This window comes from Xiphophorus hellerii, chromosome 2 (genome assembly GCF_003331165.1).
Source record: "Xiphophorus hellerii strain 12219 chromosome 2, Xiphophorus_hellerii-4.1, whole genome shotgun sequence".
In the NCBI taxonomy this organism is placed as follows: Eukaryota; Metazoa; Chordata; class Actinopteri; order Cyprinodontiformes; family Poeciliidae; genus Xiphophorus; species Xiphophorus hellerii.
In genome coordinates, this window is record NC_045673.1 from 9695370 (window position 1) to 9710985 (window position 15616).

Genomic DNA, 15616 nt, shown 5'->3' on the forward strand with positions numbered 1-15616 from the left:
TATATATTTTTGTTGCTGATATAAAGGGATGGAAGCTAGCTGATTGATTGCAGGATACAAAAAATTAGACTTCATAAAAAGATGAGATTGCAGGCTTTCTGGCAAAACTGTTCTATTGTGAAATATGACACATTACTGAATGAACTGTATTTCCAGTGGCTAATATTTTTATTGTTAATGTCACTTATTGCTCTAAGATAATAAGTCCTAGCATTTGTATTAAAATACTGCTCTATGAATCTGAGATATATAAGAACATAGTTCTTCTCTTCTCAAAGGAAATTTTATGTTTTTTGCCGAGGAAAAAGAAACGCTTTAAACCACCATTAAAAGCTCAAAATGTCTATGGCATTCACACTGATGATGAGTGTATGTAAACATGTTGCCCACCACAGTATATGAATAGACATTAGGTAAATTAAGAAAGACTAGTGGTGATCAGTTCATGTCATAAAGACTGGGTTGGAATTTTTCTTCTTTTTTTCCTTTCTTACAACATTCTGGCTGAAACTCCTCTCTGTCTGATTAGATCTGAGCCTGAGCCAGAACACGGCAGTATATCGCAAGATGGAGGCATACATGAGTGCTCCTCTTTGCCAAGATCCTTTTTTTACTGTAGGCTAAATTGTTTCGTTTCTTTTTTTTTTCTTCTTTTTTTTGTTCTATGAACAGATCGCCGCTAAGCAGGCAGCGGCTGCTGCAACTCAGACCATAGCAGCTGCCCAAAATGCTGCCGCTTCCAACAAAAATACTGCTTCACACCAGCAGCTTGTACACAGCTGTAAGGTACTGTCATGCAGTCTTCCTAATGCATCTTCTTTTTGTGCAATGTATGTATTTTGCTGGTTTACTTTCAGAGACCTTCTTAGATTTGCAACATTTTTCTCTTGTAGTCTCATTAGTGTAGCATATAAAAATGCACAATGAATATTTTTAATTCCAGGCAGTAGCAGACAGTATTCCCCAGTTGGTGCAAGGAATGAGGAGCAGCCAGGCCCAGCCTGAGGAGCTTGGCCCTCAGCTCGCCCTCATCATGGCCAGCCAAAGCTTTTTGCAGGTAAGCATATGACCTTTAAATTGTCAATGACCATCTAGTCTTTGCTTTTATTTACATCTTAATAATGGATTTTTATATTTCTGTCACTATCTGTCAGCCTGGAAGCAAGATGGTTGCGTCGGCAAAGTCAGCTGTGCCAACGGTGGCTGAGCAGGCTGCTGCTATGCAACTGGGCCAGTGTGCCAAGAATTTAGCAACCTGTCTGGCAGAGCTCAGGACTGCCATGCAGAAGGTATCCATAACACTGAATGAGATAACAAGATTCATCTGAATGCCACAGGATATTTGCTTGCTTTTGTATTTTAATGAAACTCCACTCCTTTGATCTCATCTAGTAATATCAGTAGCATATAGAATATGATTCTGTCTGTTCTGCATAATTGAGTTTGAATGACATTTTTTTGTTTGGGTGTTATCTGAAGGCCCATGAAGCCTGTGGCCCTTTGGAGATTGACTCAGCGCTCAAGACAGTGCAGACACTAAAGAGTGAACTCCAAGATGCAAAGAGGTCTGTGATTGATGGCCAGTTAAAACCTCTTCCAGGAGAAACGGTCAGTAGATAGTGAGATACATTACAAAATTAATTTGTTCTTACTGAAATAATTTATTAAAATGACTCTAAGCGGATGTTCCTGTATATTTTGTTGGACTAATCTAGTAAGATCATCATAAGGAGGCAAACTAGGTAAAACCATGATATTACAGCTTTACTGTTTCACAAAGTTTCTTAACTTTGTGAAACAGATTTAAGACATTTAGCACATTTAGAGACTGAAAGTTTTCCCCATTTTTTTCAAAATTCCTCAATATGAGTCGAATTGAATTGAGAGTATGTATGAGCAAGAACGTATTTTAGTATTGACACAGATTCTCAATTGTCTAGGTCATTCTAACACATAAATATGTTTCGATCTAAACCATGGTAATACGTTGTCATTGTTGGTCAGAGTGTTTACTCATTCATTTCCCAGACATATATGTTTTGGTCATGCATAAGCAGGTGGAACTAATGATTCACTGTGTTGCTCTTGCAGCTGGAAAAGTGTGCTCAAGATTTGGGAAGTACATCAAAGGCTGTGGGCTCCTCTATGGCCCAGCTGCTGACCTGTGCTGCTCAGGGCAATGAACATTACACAGGTAACCTCTTCTGAGCAAATACAAGATGCTCACATTTACTGCAGTTACTCGTTCCCACTTTACCCCAGCAAACCGACGAACTACAGCAAAAATAAATGGCTAACTGGATTATGATTATTTTTATTGTTTTCAGCAATATTTTTTTTTTTTGTAATCTGCCTGGCTGTTGTTTCTGTTAAATGTGATTTCCTAAATCTAGGTGGAGTTAAAGACGTGTAGAGAACAGCTTTTCCAACAACGAGCGCTTCCAGGCACTGCTTCATGCTGTGGCTCAGGGTGCTGCCCGCTGCTCATTAATCTTTTCTTTTTTTACTGGATTTAACATTTCATCAGTAAATGGCTCCACTCTGCTGGTTAATGCAATTTGATGCAATTTGCTGCTGTTTTAGCTCTATGTGTAATAATTTAAGAGCACCTCCCATGTGGAGGCCGTATTTATTATACAACCTCATTAATTTAGACAGTGAGGGCATTTCGCTATCGTAGTTTTGGTCACAGTATGTTTCTACTCCCAGCTGATTTATAGGATGTTGCAGCAATTGAAGTCAATAGGGAAAATAAGTATTCTTTAACACAAGGACTGCTGAAAACAGTTTTAGAAAATATAAAAAAAGACAAGTTGCACATCTACTGTCTATCCTTGCTATGTTTTATCAACATGTGATTGATTCATTTAATTATTTTCTTTTTTATTGCAGGTGTTGCCGCACGAGAAACAGCCCAGGCTTTGAGGACTTTGGGCCAAGCTGCCAGAGGTGTAGCGGCCAGCACTAAGGAGCCTCAAGCTGCAGCTGCCATGTTGGACTCGGCTCAGTATGTGATGGAAGGCTCAGCCATGCTGATCCACGAGGCCCATCAGGCTCTGGTTCATCCAGGAGATGCTGAGAGTCAGCAGAGACTGGCTCAGGTAGCACAGGTCCCAGTTATTTAGTCCCAGATGCGATATCAATGTCCCCCAGTGATTACATTGTTCTTCTCAGTCCTCTTCCCCCATATGCCGCTGATTTGTAAACATTTCTGGTTTTCCATAACAATCATCCCCTCTAAGCGTTACTATTTTCTCCCCGCTGAGTCCTTTGTTGCCTGACATTCCTCCCTTGGGAATAAAACCATTCATTTCCCACAGACCCTTCAGGAGATAAACATATTGTTTAGCATAAATCTGTGACAGCAGCAAAAATTAGTGACAGCGCTCTAAGCTCAATTTGCATTTCAGATGTTTTTTTCCCCCCCCAGTATAGCTCTGCTTTGCTCTTGGGCTTTACTGTGTAGCACGTTATTAGAATGGGTAATGGCAGTCTATTCACTGATGTTGTGCTGTGTTTCAGGTAGCTAAAGCGGTGTCACACTCCCTGAATAACTGTGTGAACTGCCTACCAGGCCAGAAGGACGTCGATATGGCTCTCAGGAGCATCGGGGAAGCCAGCAAGAAGCTCCTGGTGGACTGTGTGAGTCCTGGTCAAGCTTAGAATATTATTAAAAAGCTGTTTTACTTCAGTTGTTTTTTATTCAACTCACAAATGATTATTGTAAATAAGGGATACAGCTTGCAAGCATGTTAACTGAAAGTTGAGTTAGGGGAAAAACTGTAGTAGAAGAAGATGTACAAAAAGCAGAGATAACTGCAGATAACTGCCTTGAGTTTGCGCAAGACTTTGCCCAAACTCTTGAGCAAAGTCGACTCAAGAGTTTGGGGGAAATTTACAAGGTGTGAAATATGTATATAATATATTTGTGTATATTGTCAGTCAAGTCAGCCTTCTCCCGTCTTATTGTGTTGGTCAAAACATTGATACAACATTTCATTAGCTGTAATTCATGAAAAATAACAGAAACGAATGCTTACCACTCTGCGTGCTATATAACTATACAATACACAAGTTTCAAATTCCGAATTGAATTCCTAATATAAGTGTGACTATTCAACCTGCATCTGTATTTTGAAATATCAATGCATTTTTGTACTGCAAATCCTAATAAACTGACCTGTCTTTGAAGCTCCCTCCCTGCAGTAAGACTTTCCAGGAGGCCCAAACTGATTTGAACCACACAGCAGCTGAACTCAACCACTCAGCAGGCGAGGTCGTCCACTCATCCCGTGGAACAAGCAGCCAGCTGGCTGCAGCCTCAGGGAAGTTCAGCCAAGACTTTGATGAGTTCCTGGATGCTGGCATTGAGATGGCAGGACACACCCAAGTAGGTTTCACAATCATGCAACTTCCTCCTCCACATTCCACCGAAATGGCTATTCAGTGGAGCACTTAAGCATCATTGTGCTGAAAGCCTTAAATACGGAGTGTATTTTTTTATTACCTTATTAGCTAAGATATTGTTTAAGACAGTGGTTAATTGAACATTTTCACCTTATTAACTTGGGAGCACTGATACCCTCTAACAGCGCCTACACTTTCAGATTTAATAGGATCTAGTGGTGCTCTTGTTCTGGTGATTTAACTCATTAGTTTGTAAAGATGGAGTTCAATAGGAGTTGACACAGCGTAACACCTAAGTTTGAGGCCGCTATGTACAGAAAATGGTTAGTTAAGGAGATGCCATAAATACATTTATTTGACATTCTTGCCAAGATAGTAGTTTTCTAACCTGCAGATGTGGTTATTGTTTTCTGGGGTTTTTTCCATCTATCATAAGAATACATGTATTCTTCTTTGTTTTGTCCCTGCTCAGAGCAAAGAGGACCAGATTCAAGTCATTGGTAATCTGAAAAACATCTCAATGGCATCAAGTAAGCTGCTACTGGCCGCCAAGTCTCTCTCTGTGGATCCAGGTGCTGCCAATGCGAAAAATCTTCTAGCTGTAGCAGCAAGGTACGATATTATTCAGAGTGAAGCCGAATCGTTTCTATTGTCCACTCATGATGCTGAGTATCTAACTGGTCCTGATTGTGTAAGTTGTGATGGATACACAAAACATCTTCCTGCTGCATCTGTATGCCACTCCTACAACATGTCTGTTTGGTCTTGCTAAAGGGAGTGCATATCCTCCCCTTAGTGGAGAGAAGCCAAGCAGCTGGTCCCATTGGGCTTTTGGCCTGACTGACTCCTCTCTGTCTAATTAGGAGGATGGAAGCCTTGGCTGGAGCTTGTCTGTGCTCAGCAAGGCTGAACACAAACTCAAGACAATCTCTGTGCCCTGTGCACCGTGTTATCCGATCACAATGAGAGGCCAGCACTGCCATGCTTGAATAGGGAAGCTTAAAGCATATGTGAGGCTGTGTGTATGTGCGTGTAGTTTTCACAGGTGAGAGTTAACAGCGGATGTTTTGGGGCTGCTGGTGTGTTTCAGGGCAGTGACGGAGAGCATTAACCAGCTGATAACAATCTGCACCCAGCAAGCAGCGGGACAAAAAGAGTGTGACAACGCCTTGAGGGAGTTGGAGGTAGATGTCCCCACATTCACTTCAATTCATTTCGACAAACACTAAGCTTGAGGAACAGATGTGCATGTATACATTTACATTCAATGTACATTTTATGTTTGTGTCCAAACTCACAGCAGAGAATAGAACAATATTGTAATTGCCCTGTTTTTTTCTTCTTCCTTGATAAAATTCATACTGCAGACTGAGAATTCTTGTCAGAATGCTATCACTAAGTTGCTCATGTTCTTTTCTTATAGCTTCTAAAACTTTACGTCCAAGTCTTACAAGTATAGAATCCTTTTATAGTCCTGCATCAGCTAACGTGCATACTTCTATTTTCACCTATAGTACATTTTTGTCTGATCGCAAGAAATGCAACACCTTGAACTGAAATCTTAGCATAGGATTTAAGGCTGAATGGAATAGAAATTTACATTGCTTATTAAAAATAAAGCAAACTATTTTTATAGCATATTTTTTGGAGGGACCCTTTTCAAAGATCCCAACAATATTAAGAGCGAGAAATTCTGGGGACGCCTTATATCATGGTTGATTCTGTGCTCTCACTTGTGTTTACTTAATTGTTACAAGGAGCTAACAAAAAATGGCATTTTTTGCACAAAAAAACTTTGCTTTAACATCCTGAAAAATGAGCTTTTCACAAGACAGAAAATAATCGTGAAAGGGTACTTTGAGAATTTTGATGATTTCTGTATTTTTACTCAATTTTTAAAATGTTGGGTTAATGCTGGTAGTTACTCTCTCAAGTAACTTTGCTTTATATATAACTATGATCATTGAAGCTTTCTTAATTTAGAACATTAAGATATTTGTTTTTATATTTAGTTTTTTGGGTGGCAACTATCCATTAAGTTGATGTAGGACTGACATAGTACTTTTTTTTTGGGTGGAGGTAAGGGTAAAGGTTTTGTTGGGAGGGACATAAGCACGCCTGAACTTACTTTGAAGGGCTTGGATCTGTTTTATTTCTGTTTCCAGTTGCAGTTATTCTTTTATCTGATATCTCTCATAGGGCCCCTGAAAAGCAGCAGTAAAAGTGGTTGCACTGTCTAAACTTTAGTATCCAAAGCATTTTACCTTATGAAGCCTGTGTTCAGTTTCTCCATGTTACTACTCAATTACCTAACTGAACATTAATTTCAACACCAATAAACTTTAATTAAAGGGACTGATTGATATAATTTATCTTTGAAGCATCATCTCATATGTGCTATTTATATTGAATGGCCATTTTAATATCTGAATTAACTGCCTGATAGATTTACAGTGGTGTTATAGCAGAAATGTTTATTGATATGTTCACAGTGGTTCAAGTTATTAACATCTCCATCTGTGCGCAGGCTGTCAGAGGTCTCCTAGGCAACCCCAACGAGCCAGTAAATGAACTCTCCTACTTTGACTGCATCGAAAGCGTCATGGAGAACTCAAAAGTACTGGCGTTTAAAATGATTCAGACTGCTGTATGCTTTAATTGTCAGAGGTATTTTATGCAGCAGACAGTTTAACATCTAATTTGTCCGCTTCTTATTTATTTTTGATGTGCCTCAGGTTCTGGGAGAGTCAATGGCAGGCATTTCTCAGCACTGTAAGACAGGTGATGTTTTAGCCTTTGGAGAGAGTGTGAGTTTGGCATCCAAAGCTTTGTGTGGGCTGACAGAGGCTGCAGCACAGGTGAGATCACGCCATCGCACCAACGCACCCTGGGTGATACCCGGCTGCTGCTGTCATTTCAGATTTTATTCTGTTTACTGTGTTTGCGGTTACATTTTCATAACTAACCAGACTGCATTGAATAAATTTTTTTTTTATTTTTCAAAGCCGCGCTACATGAAAAGAACCTAAAGCATCATGACAGGGTTGAAAACACTCAAATACTATTTGGAGTCTACTGGGGAGCTTTGTATTGAGTAAATGAGACTCATGCAGAGTGAGGCAGGTCTTTTTTGAAGATTTTACAGTCTGCCATCCTTAAAACTCTAAAATAGCATCCTCATGTTGTTGCCTTTTCAAGAAAGGAGCAATTTTTTGTTCACACTAGGTTTTACTATACAAAAACTTCCATATTATATGTCATGAATAAAACTTAGATTTGCATGGAAGTTGTATATGGATTTGCACTCATGCGTGTTAAATTCGTCTGTAATAACCATTCCAGTTTGCTGGTTAAAACTAACTCAACAAACACACTCTTAACTCTCTCTGTTTCTGTCAACCCTTTAGGCCTCTTACCTTGTAGCTGTTTCCGATCCTAATAGTCACTCAGGTCATGAAGGGCTAGTGGATCCTATTCAGTTTGCCCGAGCGCATCAAGCCATACAGACAGCTTGCCAGAACTTAGTGGACCCAGCCAGTAGTCCCTCACAGGTAAGATGATGCATCCTAATCTGAAAGACACCACAAAAATTATTTTCTGGCATGTGGCGGTTGCTTTATGTGCCTTTGTAAATGAGGATGACAAAATGCCTGAACTTTAACCTTTCTAACTGTGAAAAGTAAAGCACTCTAAAGACATTGCATTCATTATCTTGTTGTTTACCATTTTACTTTTACAGAGAAACATGGTGGCCTTTTGCTCTCCACTCTAAAACCTAGCTTGGCAGCATTTTGTCTTAGCACAGCCCTCAGCCATTTAAGCTACTGACAGGTCAACTGAATAAACATTGATTGTGTTGTTGCAGTGTAATTGTGTGCTTTAAGAACTTGTGTTAGGTGTTACCTTGAGATGCCCCATTATGTTAAACACTAAGCAGGAACAGACAGACTGTTGGAACAAAGAGTTCAGGACATTAAAACTGCAGTAGGTGACTTTTATAAAAATTTACTTTTTCCATATTTGTTAAAACCGTCACTATGTCCAGACAGTAGAATATGAATCAGATAATATGTGAAAACTCAAGCTCCTCTGGCTCCTTCCAGTCATCCTACTGCCATTTGCAGAAATACAACGCTCCCGGTCGGAAACAGCAAATCATAGACTGGAGGAATGTCTTGGTAGTGTCGTTCAGCACATGCAAAGCTCAAGACTGCCAATGAGCTGCAGCTGGGGACTTGACTAGCACTTGCCCTGTAAAGAGTTTATGAGACATGAGACTTGACCCCCAGAGATTTTAGTCTTGCCTTTTAATTGGGGCAAAAGACTTGAGAGTTGACTTGGATTTCCCCCTTTAAAATATAATGATTTGGTATCCCTATCTATGAGACCAACATTTTAAATAGGAACACAATTTGGTAGTTTTAGTGGGTGACAGGTGCACCACAAACCTCATGTGATTTGAAGTTATTGTTGGCATATTGTAAAGGCATTTTGATATTCCAGAGTTACCTACATTTCTAAACTTGTTTGATGTTTGCCGTTTATCTGTCCATAAGGTCCTGTCTGCAGCAACGATTGTTGCCAAGCACACCTCAGCTCTCTGTAACGCCTGCCGCCTAGCCTCTTCTAAAACCTCCAACCCTGTGGCTAGGAGGCAGTTTGTCCAGTCAGCCAAAGAGGTGGCCAACACCACAGCCAACCTCGTCAAAACCATCAAGGTCAACTCCCCAACTGATCAAAACGTTGAGTGTAAATTTGTTACAGATTATTTTTGTCTGTCTGTGGTTGGTCAAAGGAGATGGTGCAGATGTGTATGTATACTTCAATTACGTTTAATTACAAGACCAAAATAGGCAGATATATTTTCATGCAGCATTTTCTCTTTACAGGCATTAGATGGCGATTTTTCGGAGGACAATAGAAATAGGTGCCGTGTTGCCACAGCTCCACTTCTTGAGGCTGTAGAAAACCTGTCAACCTTTGCTAACAACCCTGAGTTTGCAAGCATCCCAGCTCAGATCAGTAATGAGGTATTCATGCGTTGTAATGATCCTTTGCAATGGACCATTCTTCATTATGTTGTTTTAATGGTTATAGAATCAAATGAGAAAACCAAATAGAAATGCAGGAATATCTTTTATGAAATTCTTTATTTACTTAGTATTATGTATTTAGTGATAACTTTCTTCCTATAAGGCAGCTCTTCACAAAAGTAGAGAATTTGACCAGAGATTACGTTTTGTCTTTCTTTCTCTTTCACCGTCAAAATTAGATCCAAGATGGATTTTGGTTTTCCATTTTAGCAGTGCAGTGCTTGCACAGTTCTCTAAACGTTTTATGGCTGTAATCTGTTGGAGGGCAGCGTTTAACAGCAATTGCTCTCACCACAGCTGCTATAATCTTCAGCTTGTTAATCTAATTGTCAAGGGAGGTTTTGGCTCCTATCATAAAGACTAAAGGTGTTAGTCTCTACGTCTGTGTAAAGCCGCCTTTCTAATCTCATCCCTCCATTTGATTGCACGTTTGATCTCTCCAAGGTAGTCAGAGAATATTAACAACTCTGTCGGAGCAACATGGCTAGCTGCTGGCTGTTGATTCACTCACACAAATCCTTTCATGTCTCCAGGGCTCGGTGGCACAGGAGCCTATAGTACGCTCGGCCCGCTCCATGCTTGATAGCTCCACTTACCTCATAGAAACGGCCCGCTCGCTGGTCCTCAACCCCAAAGACCCCCCCACATGGTCCATTCTGGCAGGCCACTCCAGGACGGTTTCTGACTCCATTAAAAGTCTCATCACATCGATCAGGTTAGTAGAATCCTACTCGCCATATGTTTCTGCACAATTATCCTGGATCAAGGATTTTAGAAATGAACTCATAGCTGGAGAAAACACTCTGATTCTGGAACTACGGGATGTGCTTCCTGATATCTATTCAAGTTTGCAGTAAATTGCTATTCTCAATTTACAGTAACCATAATACCAACTGCTTTGTACTAGGTTAGTTAGCTGCAACAAATCTCCACATCTGATTCAGTAATAAGAGAACACATTTCTCTGCAGTTACCAGCGGAAATCACATTGGCACATGTAGACATTGAAATTGCAAAAATTCTTGTCAGAAATGCTCAAATTCAGTCAGATTAGTTGAAGAGCATCTCTAAACTTCAATTTTCAACTCTTTATACAGAATCTGAATTCCAATTCAGGCTTTGACTGCTCCTTTCTTGCATATAAGTATCTACTTATCAGCTTCCTTGTCCTGGCTAAAGAGAAGCATCTCCACAGGATGATTCCCACATGTAATGTTGTACATTTTGTCCAAAAAGATCAGCTTATATCACATGTTGGTTTTGCCCCAACATAGCATATCCCTCAAAAATTTCCATTCCAAGGACTTTTCTTCAAACACCAACTGTCTTTTGGCTTAGTTATTTATAAACATCAGGATTGTGAGCCACACGAAATAATTGATGACAGACTATCCTATCTGAGCTTTAGATCTCTGCAGTTGCTCCACCATTACCATGGGGCTCTAGTTAATTGCTTTATAAGCTAACTTCTCCTCAGTTTCAACCCTGACCTATCTGATGTGTTCCTCTGACTTTATGATGCTGTGTGTTCACTAGTGTTCTCTAACAAATCCCAAAAAGTATGGATTTATACTGAGTATAAATGATACACATTTACACACGTTTCACTTATTAGCAGATTTTTGAGTGTACTGGCTTTTATTAATGAATATCAGAACAGAAGAGGCTTAATACTAATGCATGCCACACTTTTAAGTTTGTTATTTGTGAAAAAATGAAAAGCATGTTCTGCACCAGTTTGGGTTGGTTCATCATATGTAATTCTAACAACATGCATAGAATTTGTGGTTCTACTGTAACATTATGTGAAAAGGCCCAAGAGGTATGAACACTTTTTTTGTAGGGTATAGTAAGCCAGCTTTTCTTTTTTACTTTGTCTTTTTTTATCAAAGGCATATAAATCTTTTGCATATATATTTGCATATTTCTGGTGACAGGGACAAGGCTCCAGGGCAGAGGGAGTGCGATTACTCCATTGATAACATCAATAAATGTATCCGAGATATTGAGCAAGCCTCCCTGGCTGCAGTTGGGCAGACACTGCCCTGTAGAGATGATATCTCCATGGAGGTGAGTGCACATACCCCATCAGCTGTGCCCTGTTTAAGAGAAATAACTGGGGATCCGTTAGCTTTTCTGTTGTGGCTTCAGCTGTAATTATCTGCTGGTGTGACTCAACAGGCACTCCAGGAGCAGCTGACATCCTCTGTGCAAGAGATCGGTCATCTGATTGATCCTGTCTCCACAGCAGCCCGAGGCGAAGCTGCCCAACTGGGACACAAGGTGCTCTTGTCTGACCGTGTAGCTCTTCATCCCCTTTGGATTCAGAACAAAAGCCCATTATAGCCGGGGTTTTCTTTTCTATTTTTGTTCTTCAATCCTTTTCTTTTCTTACATGTCTCTTAAACACATTCTTGCAGGTGACTCAGCTGGCTGGTTACTTTGATCCACTCATTGTGGCATCAGTGGGCTTAGTCTCGAAACTGCAAGACCACCAACAGCAGATGACCATCCTGGATCAAACCAAAACGTTGTCCGAGTCTGCCCTTCAGATGCTCTATGCTGCCAAAGAAGGCGGAGGAAACCCAAAGGTGCACAGTTGCTTCTAATAGTCTTTTACTGTAAATGATATGCATTTCGGTTAAAGACTGCATAGTTAATGAAATTTGAATTAGATAATTTAAGATTCATTTTGCTTAAAATAATTTGATGCCCTACATTTAATAATTATATATAGTAAATGTTCTGTGGTAAGATACCAGCCAGAGTACGACACAGAATAGTTAGTTTGGAACAACTAAGACAAGCAATCCTGATCAGTCTTTTCCTCCCCAGGCATCCCACACTCATGATGCCATCTCTGAGGCTGCACAACTGATGAAGGAGGCTGTGGACGACATCATGGTGACTTTGAATGAGGCAGCGAGTGAGGTTGGCATGGTTCGGGGGCATGGTGGAGTCCATTGCTGAGTCCATTGGCAGGGTGAGTAAAGGCATCTTTTGTTCCAACTGTGCACTTCTATTTCATTTGTCTATTTGAAGTGGGCCAAGTCATTGTCTTTATTCAGTCCCTAAAATTTGGCTTTTATAGTATAGAGATCTTGCCAAAATTTAAGCCTAAATTTAGCCTAATCCTAACCCTATATAAAGATATTGACAGTCAGGCTTAGTTTACCTATTTTGATTAATCTCAGCTATATTTACAGGCACATCTCAATAAATTAGAGTATCATTGAAAAGTTGTTTTTTTATTTCATTGGATTCAAATTCAGTGGAAGATGCTTTACACATAAAGTGATGTATTTGAAAAGTCTATTTCTGTTCATTTTGATGAATATGGTTTACAGCTTATAAAAACTCAAATTTATGTTTCTCAGAGAATTCAAATATTACATAATACCAATTTTAATAAACATGTAGAGAATCCAAGATGCTCGAGGTCCACTGTCCACTGTGATGTTTCAACAGTCAGTTTCTAATTTGTCAGAAGGGTGACTGAGGTTTACCCCGGGTAAATAATTTTGTGGGAAGTGTTCTGAGGTGGTGTCTTTGTTAGCAATTATCATTATGGTACAGATTTGAATCCACTGGTGATGTGAGCTAAGACTCGTCCTGCAGGTACATCAATATGTTGACAATGGGGTTAATAATTGAAAGTGATCTGCACGTCCGCATAGGCCTGGATCAGATATTTACCTCTTGATTTGTTTTCTTGTAAAAGCTGTGTTAAATAAAGAACTGTAAATCTGTGATCTTATCTTTTAGCTGCATTTTATTTATTTATAAACAATCTGAACCGCCTGCTGCTTTCCACTTTTCAGAGGAAGACTTGCATTGGTAAAGACAAACTATTTATTAATGACATTTCCAACGGTGCACGTGATATTCTCCTGAAATGTTTTCCAAATAATAAAATATTTAAACAGCCCATCTTGACAGCCCACCTTTCAAGTTCTCACATATGTAAGAGTACCTGGAATGAAAATAAGCAGGATTGAAATGGATTCTTGATCCTAACAGCTTGATGAAGGAACTCCACCTGAACCTGAAGGATCTTTTGTGGACTACCAGACGACCATGGTGAAGTTCTCCAAGGCCATCGCCATCACTGCACAAGAAATGGTGATTGTAATACAAAAGCATTTAACTGTGTAGAGCTACAGTCAATAGACATTGGAATCAGCAAGTTTGTGCACAGAAACAAAGACTTTTACTTCAGTTCATCTTTGCTCACAATGTCTGAGAAAATATTATTATGTTTATGATGACAATATGTTTAATCTTTCTATAACCAGATGACCAAGTCTGTGACCTGTCCTGAGGAGCTCGGTGGCCTTGCCTCTCAGGTGACTGTGGACTATGCACAGCTTGGACACCAAGGGCGCCTCGCTGCAGCTACTGCAGAGCCAGAGGAGGTGAGCTCCTCGCTGTTGTATTTAAAAGAATATGTGAGAAAATATTACATACTTTAGTCTTTTTATGTGGTTGTGACACTGAAATGTCTGCATTTTTAATGAATTTTAATGCATTTCTCACACTCTGATGAGCTCAAATGCTTTCTATTCTTAGATATCCTTCACAAACTTCACCAACAGCAGGAGATCAAACAGAAAAAATGTCCCCTCAGCATTCATCCTCTTGCAGCACCCACTTGCTATTCTCTTAAATCTTTTCTGATTTATCCTGAGGATGGCTGTGTGCAAATATACCACTAATAAGCACAGCAGCTCTTATCGTATCTTGTATATAACAAGCTGCTTGAAACCCTGTTGGTTGCCATAGTGACAGGCCGCTCTAAAAGCCTATAGTGATGCTTGTAATGAAGTACCACCCACCCATGAATTGCAGTCAGGAAATTAAAGGTGCAGTGCCAGCGTTTCCTCTTTGAGGGTGCTTGAAATGTTTTATTTCGCACCTCTCAGTAAGAGATCCTAGCTTGAAGGGTGATTGTTATTTTTCTAGCATGATTCAAACAAGAAGACCAATGCTGTGTGAACACAAGCCACTTTGTGCTTTCAGGTTGCATTCCAGATTAAGACACGGGTGCAAGAACTAGGCCATGGATGTATCTATCTGGTCCAGAAGGCTGGAGCTCTGCAGCTCAGCCCCACCGACAGCTTCTCCAAGAGGGAACTCATTGAGTGCGCCCGAGCAGTCACAGAGAAGGTAAGCAGCAATAAAATCAGAAACTGGTAAAGGAAACCATTCCTTGCTCTATTTTTTCTTATGCTTTTATCATTTCAGATTACATTTTCTAAAAGTCTGAGCATGTTAAATCCCCATTAATCTCTCCTTTTTTCCATAAACAGTGAATTTAAAAGGTCTTTTAAGATCTTAAAATCAGTTTTTATGATATAAAAAAATCTGACTTTGTGAATAATTCATAAACTTTTTCTAGCTTTATTGTAACATGTTTCCTGTGAAATTTTAGTGAAAAACAGGCAATTTTTTAAAGAAAAAATATAAAAATTGTTCTTAATGTAGTTTAGGTGTTCTTGGAAATCACATGCCATTTTATTCAAATGACTCGAATATCTCCTCAGCATGCCATCAAATTCTGCAGAGGCCTGGCCGATTACTTTAACCTGATGTGTTTGAACTGGCATCCATGTAAGACTTGTTTCAAACTGGCTCTTGAAGACTGGAGTTGACTACCTTCTGAACTAAACCCACAGTTCGCAGAGAGGTTACAATGACTTAAGTGGATGGTAATCTTCATGGCTAACGGTAGAGCACATGCAGCATATATGGAGGCTAATTTCTTCTAAGCAAATGTCCCAGATTCAGTTTATAACCCCAGGCCATATACTGCTTATCTTCACATCTTCTCTCTGTTGTTCTTTTACTTGAGTTCAACACTTTGAAGGCCACTAGCATTCTGCAAATTCTTAAGAAAAAGGATATCATGAAACCCATCAGCTTTAACTCAAAAATCCTCAGATGTTTGCAAGACAAGTAAAGAGGAAGGTAGATATTACTGTTCAGCATTACTATAAGTCAAAACAGATGCAAGAAAAAAAGAAAAACAATTTTATCTGAAGAAATTTTAAAGCTAAAGTTTATAATTAAAATCTCAGAAAAATCTATGGGATAACTAAAGCTTATGGACAAGAGAT

At 39.6% G+C, this 15616-nt stretch overlaps 1 protein-coding gene across 1 annotated transcript in view; it reads left to right on the forward strand.

The window, feature by feature from the left end:
* tln2b (talin 2b) overlaps nt 1–15616 on the forward strand; it is a 104645-nt gene that overhangs the window by 70083 nt on the left and 18946 nt on the right. Inside the window, 24 exon segments of the mRNA XM_032582982.1 lie at nt 673–786; nt 944–1057; nt 1155–1289; nt 1480–1608; nt 2092–2194; nt 2893–3101; nt 3523–3642; nt 4193–4390; nt 4880–5019; nt 5498–5591; nt 6935–7024; nt 7143–7265; nt 7815–7958; nt 8964–9125; nt 9297–9437; nt 10034–10215; nt 11438–11570; nt 11682–11783; nt 11921–12091; nt 12336–12443; nt 12445–12483; nt 13521–13622; nt 13796–13915; nt 14520–14666. Coding sequence (XP_032438873.1) covers nt 673–786; nt 944–1057; nt 1155–1289; nt 1480–1608; nt 2092–2194; nt 2893–3101; nt 3523–3642; nt 4193–4390; nt 4880–5019; nt 5498–5591; nt 6935–7024; nt 7143–7265; nt 7815–7958; nt 8964–9125; nt 9297–9437; nt 10034–10215; nt 11438–11570; nt 11682–11783; nt 11921–12091; nt 12336–12443; nt 12445–12483; nt 13521–13622; nt 13796–13915; nt 14520–14666 — 3120 coding nt within the window.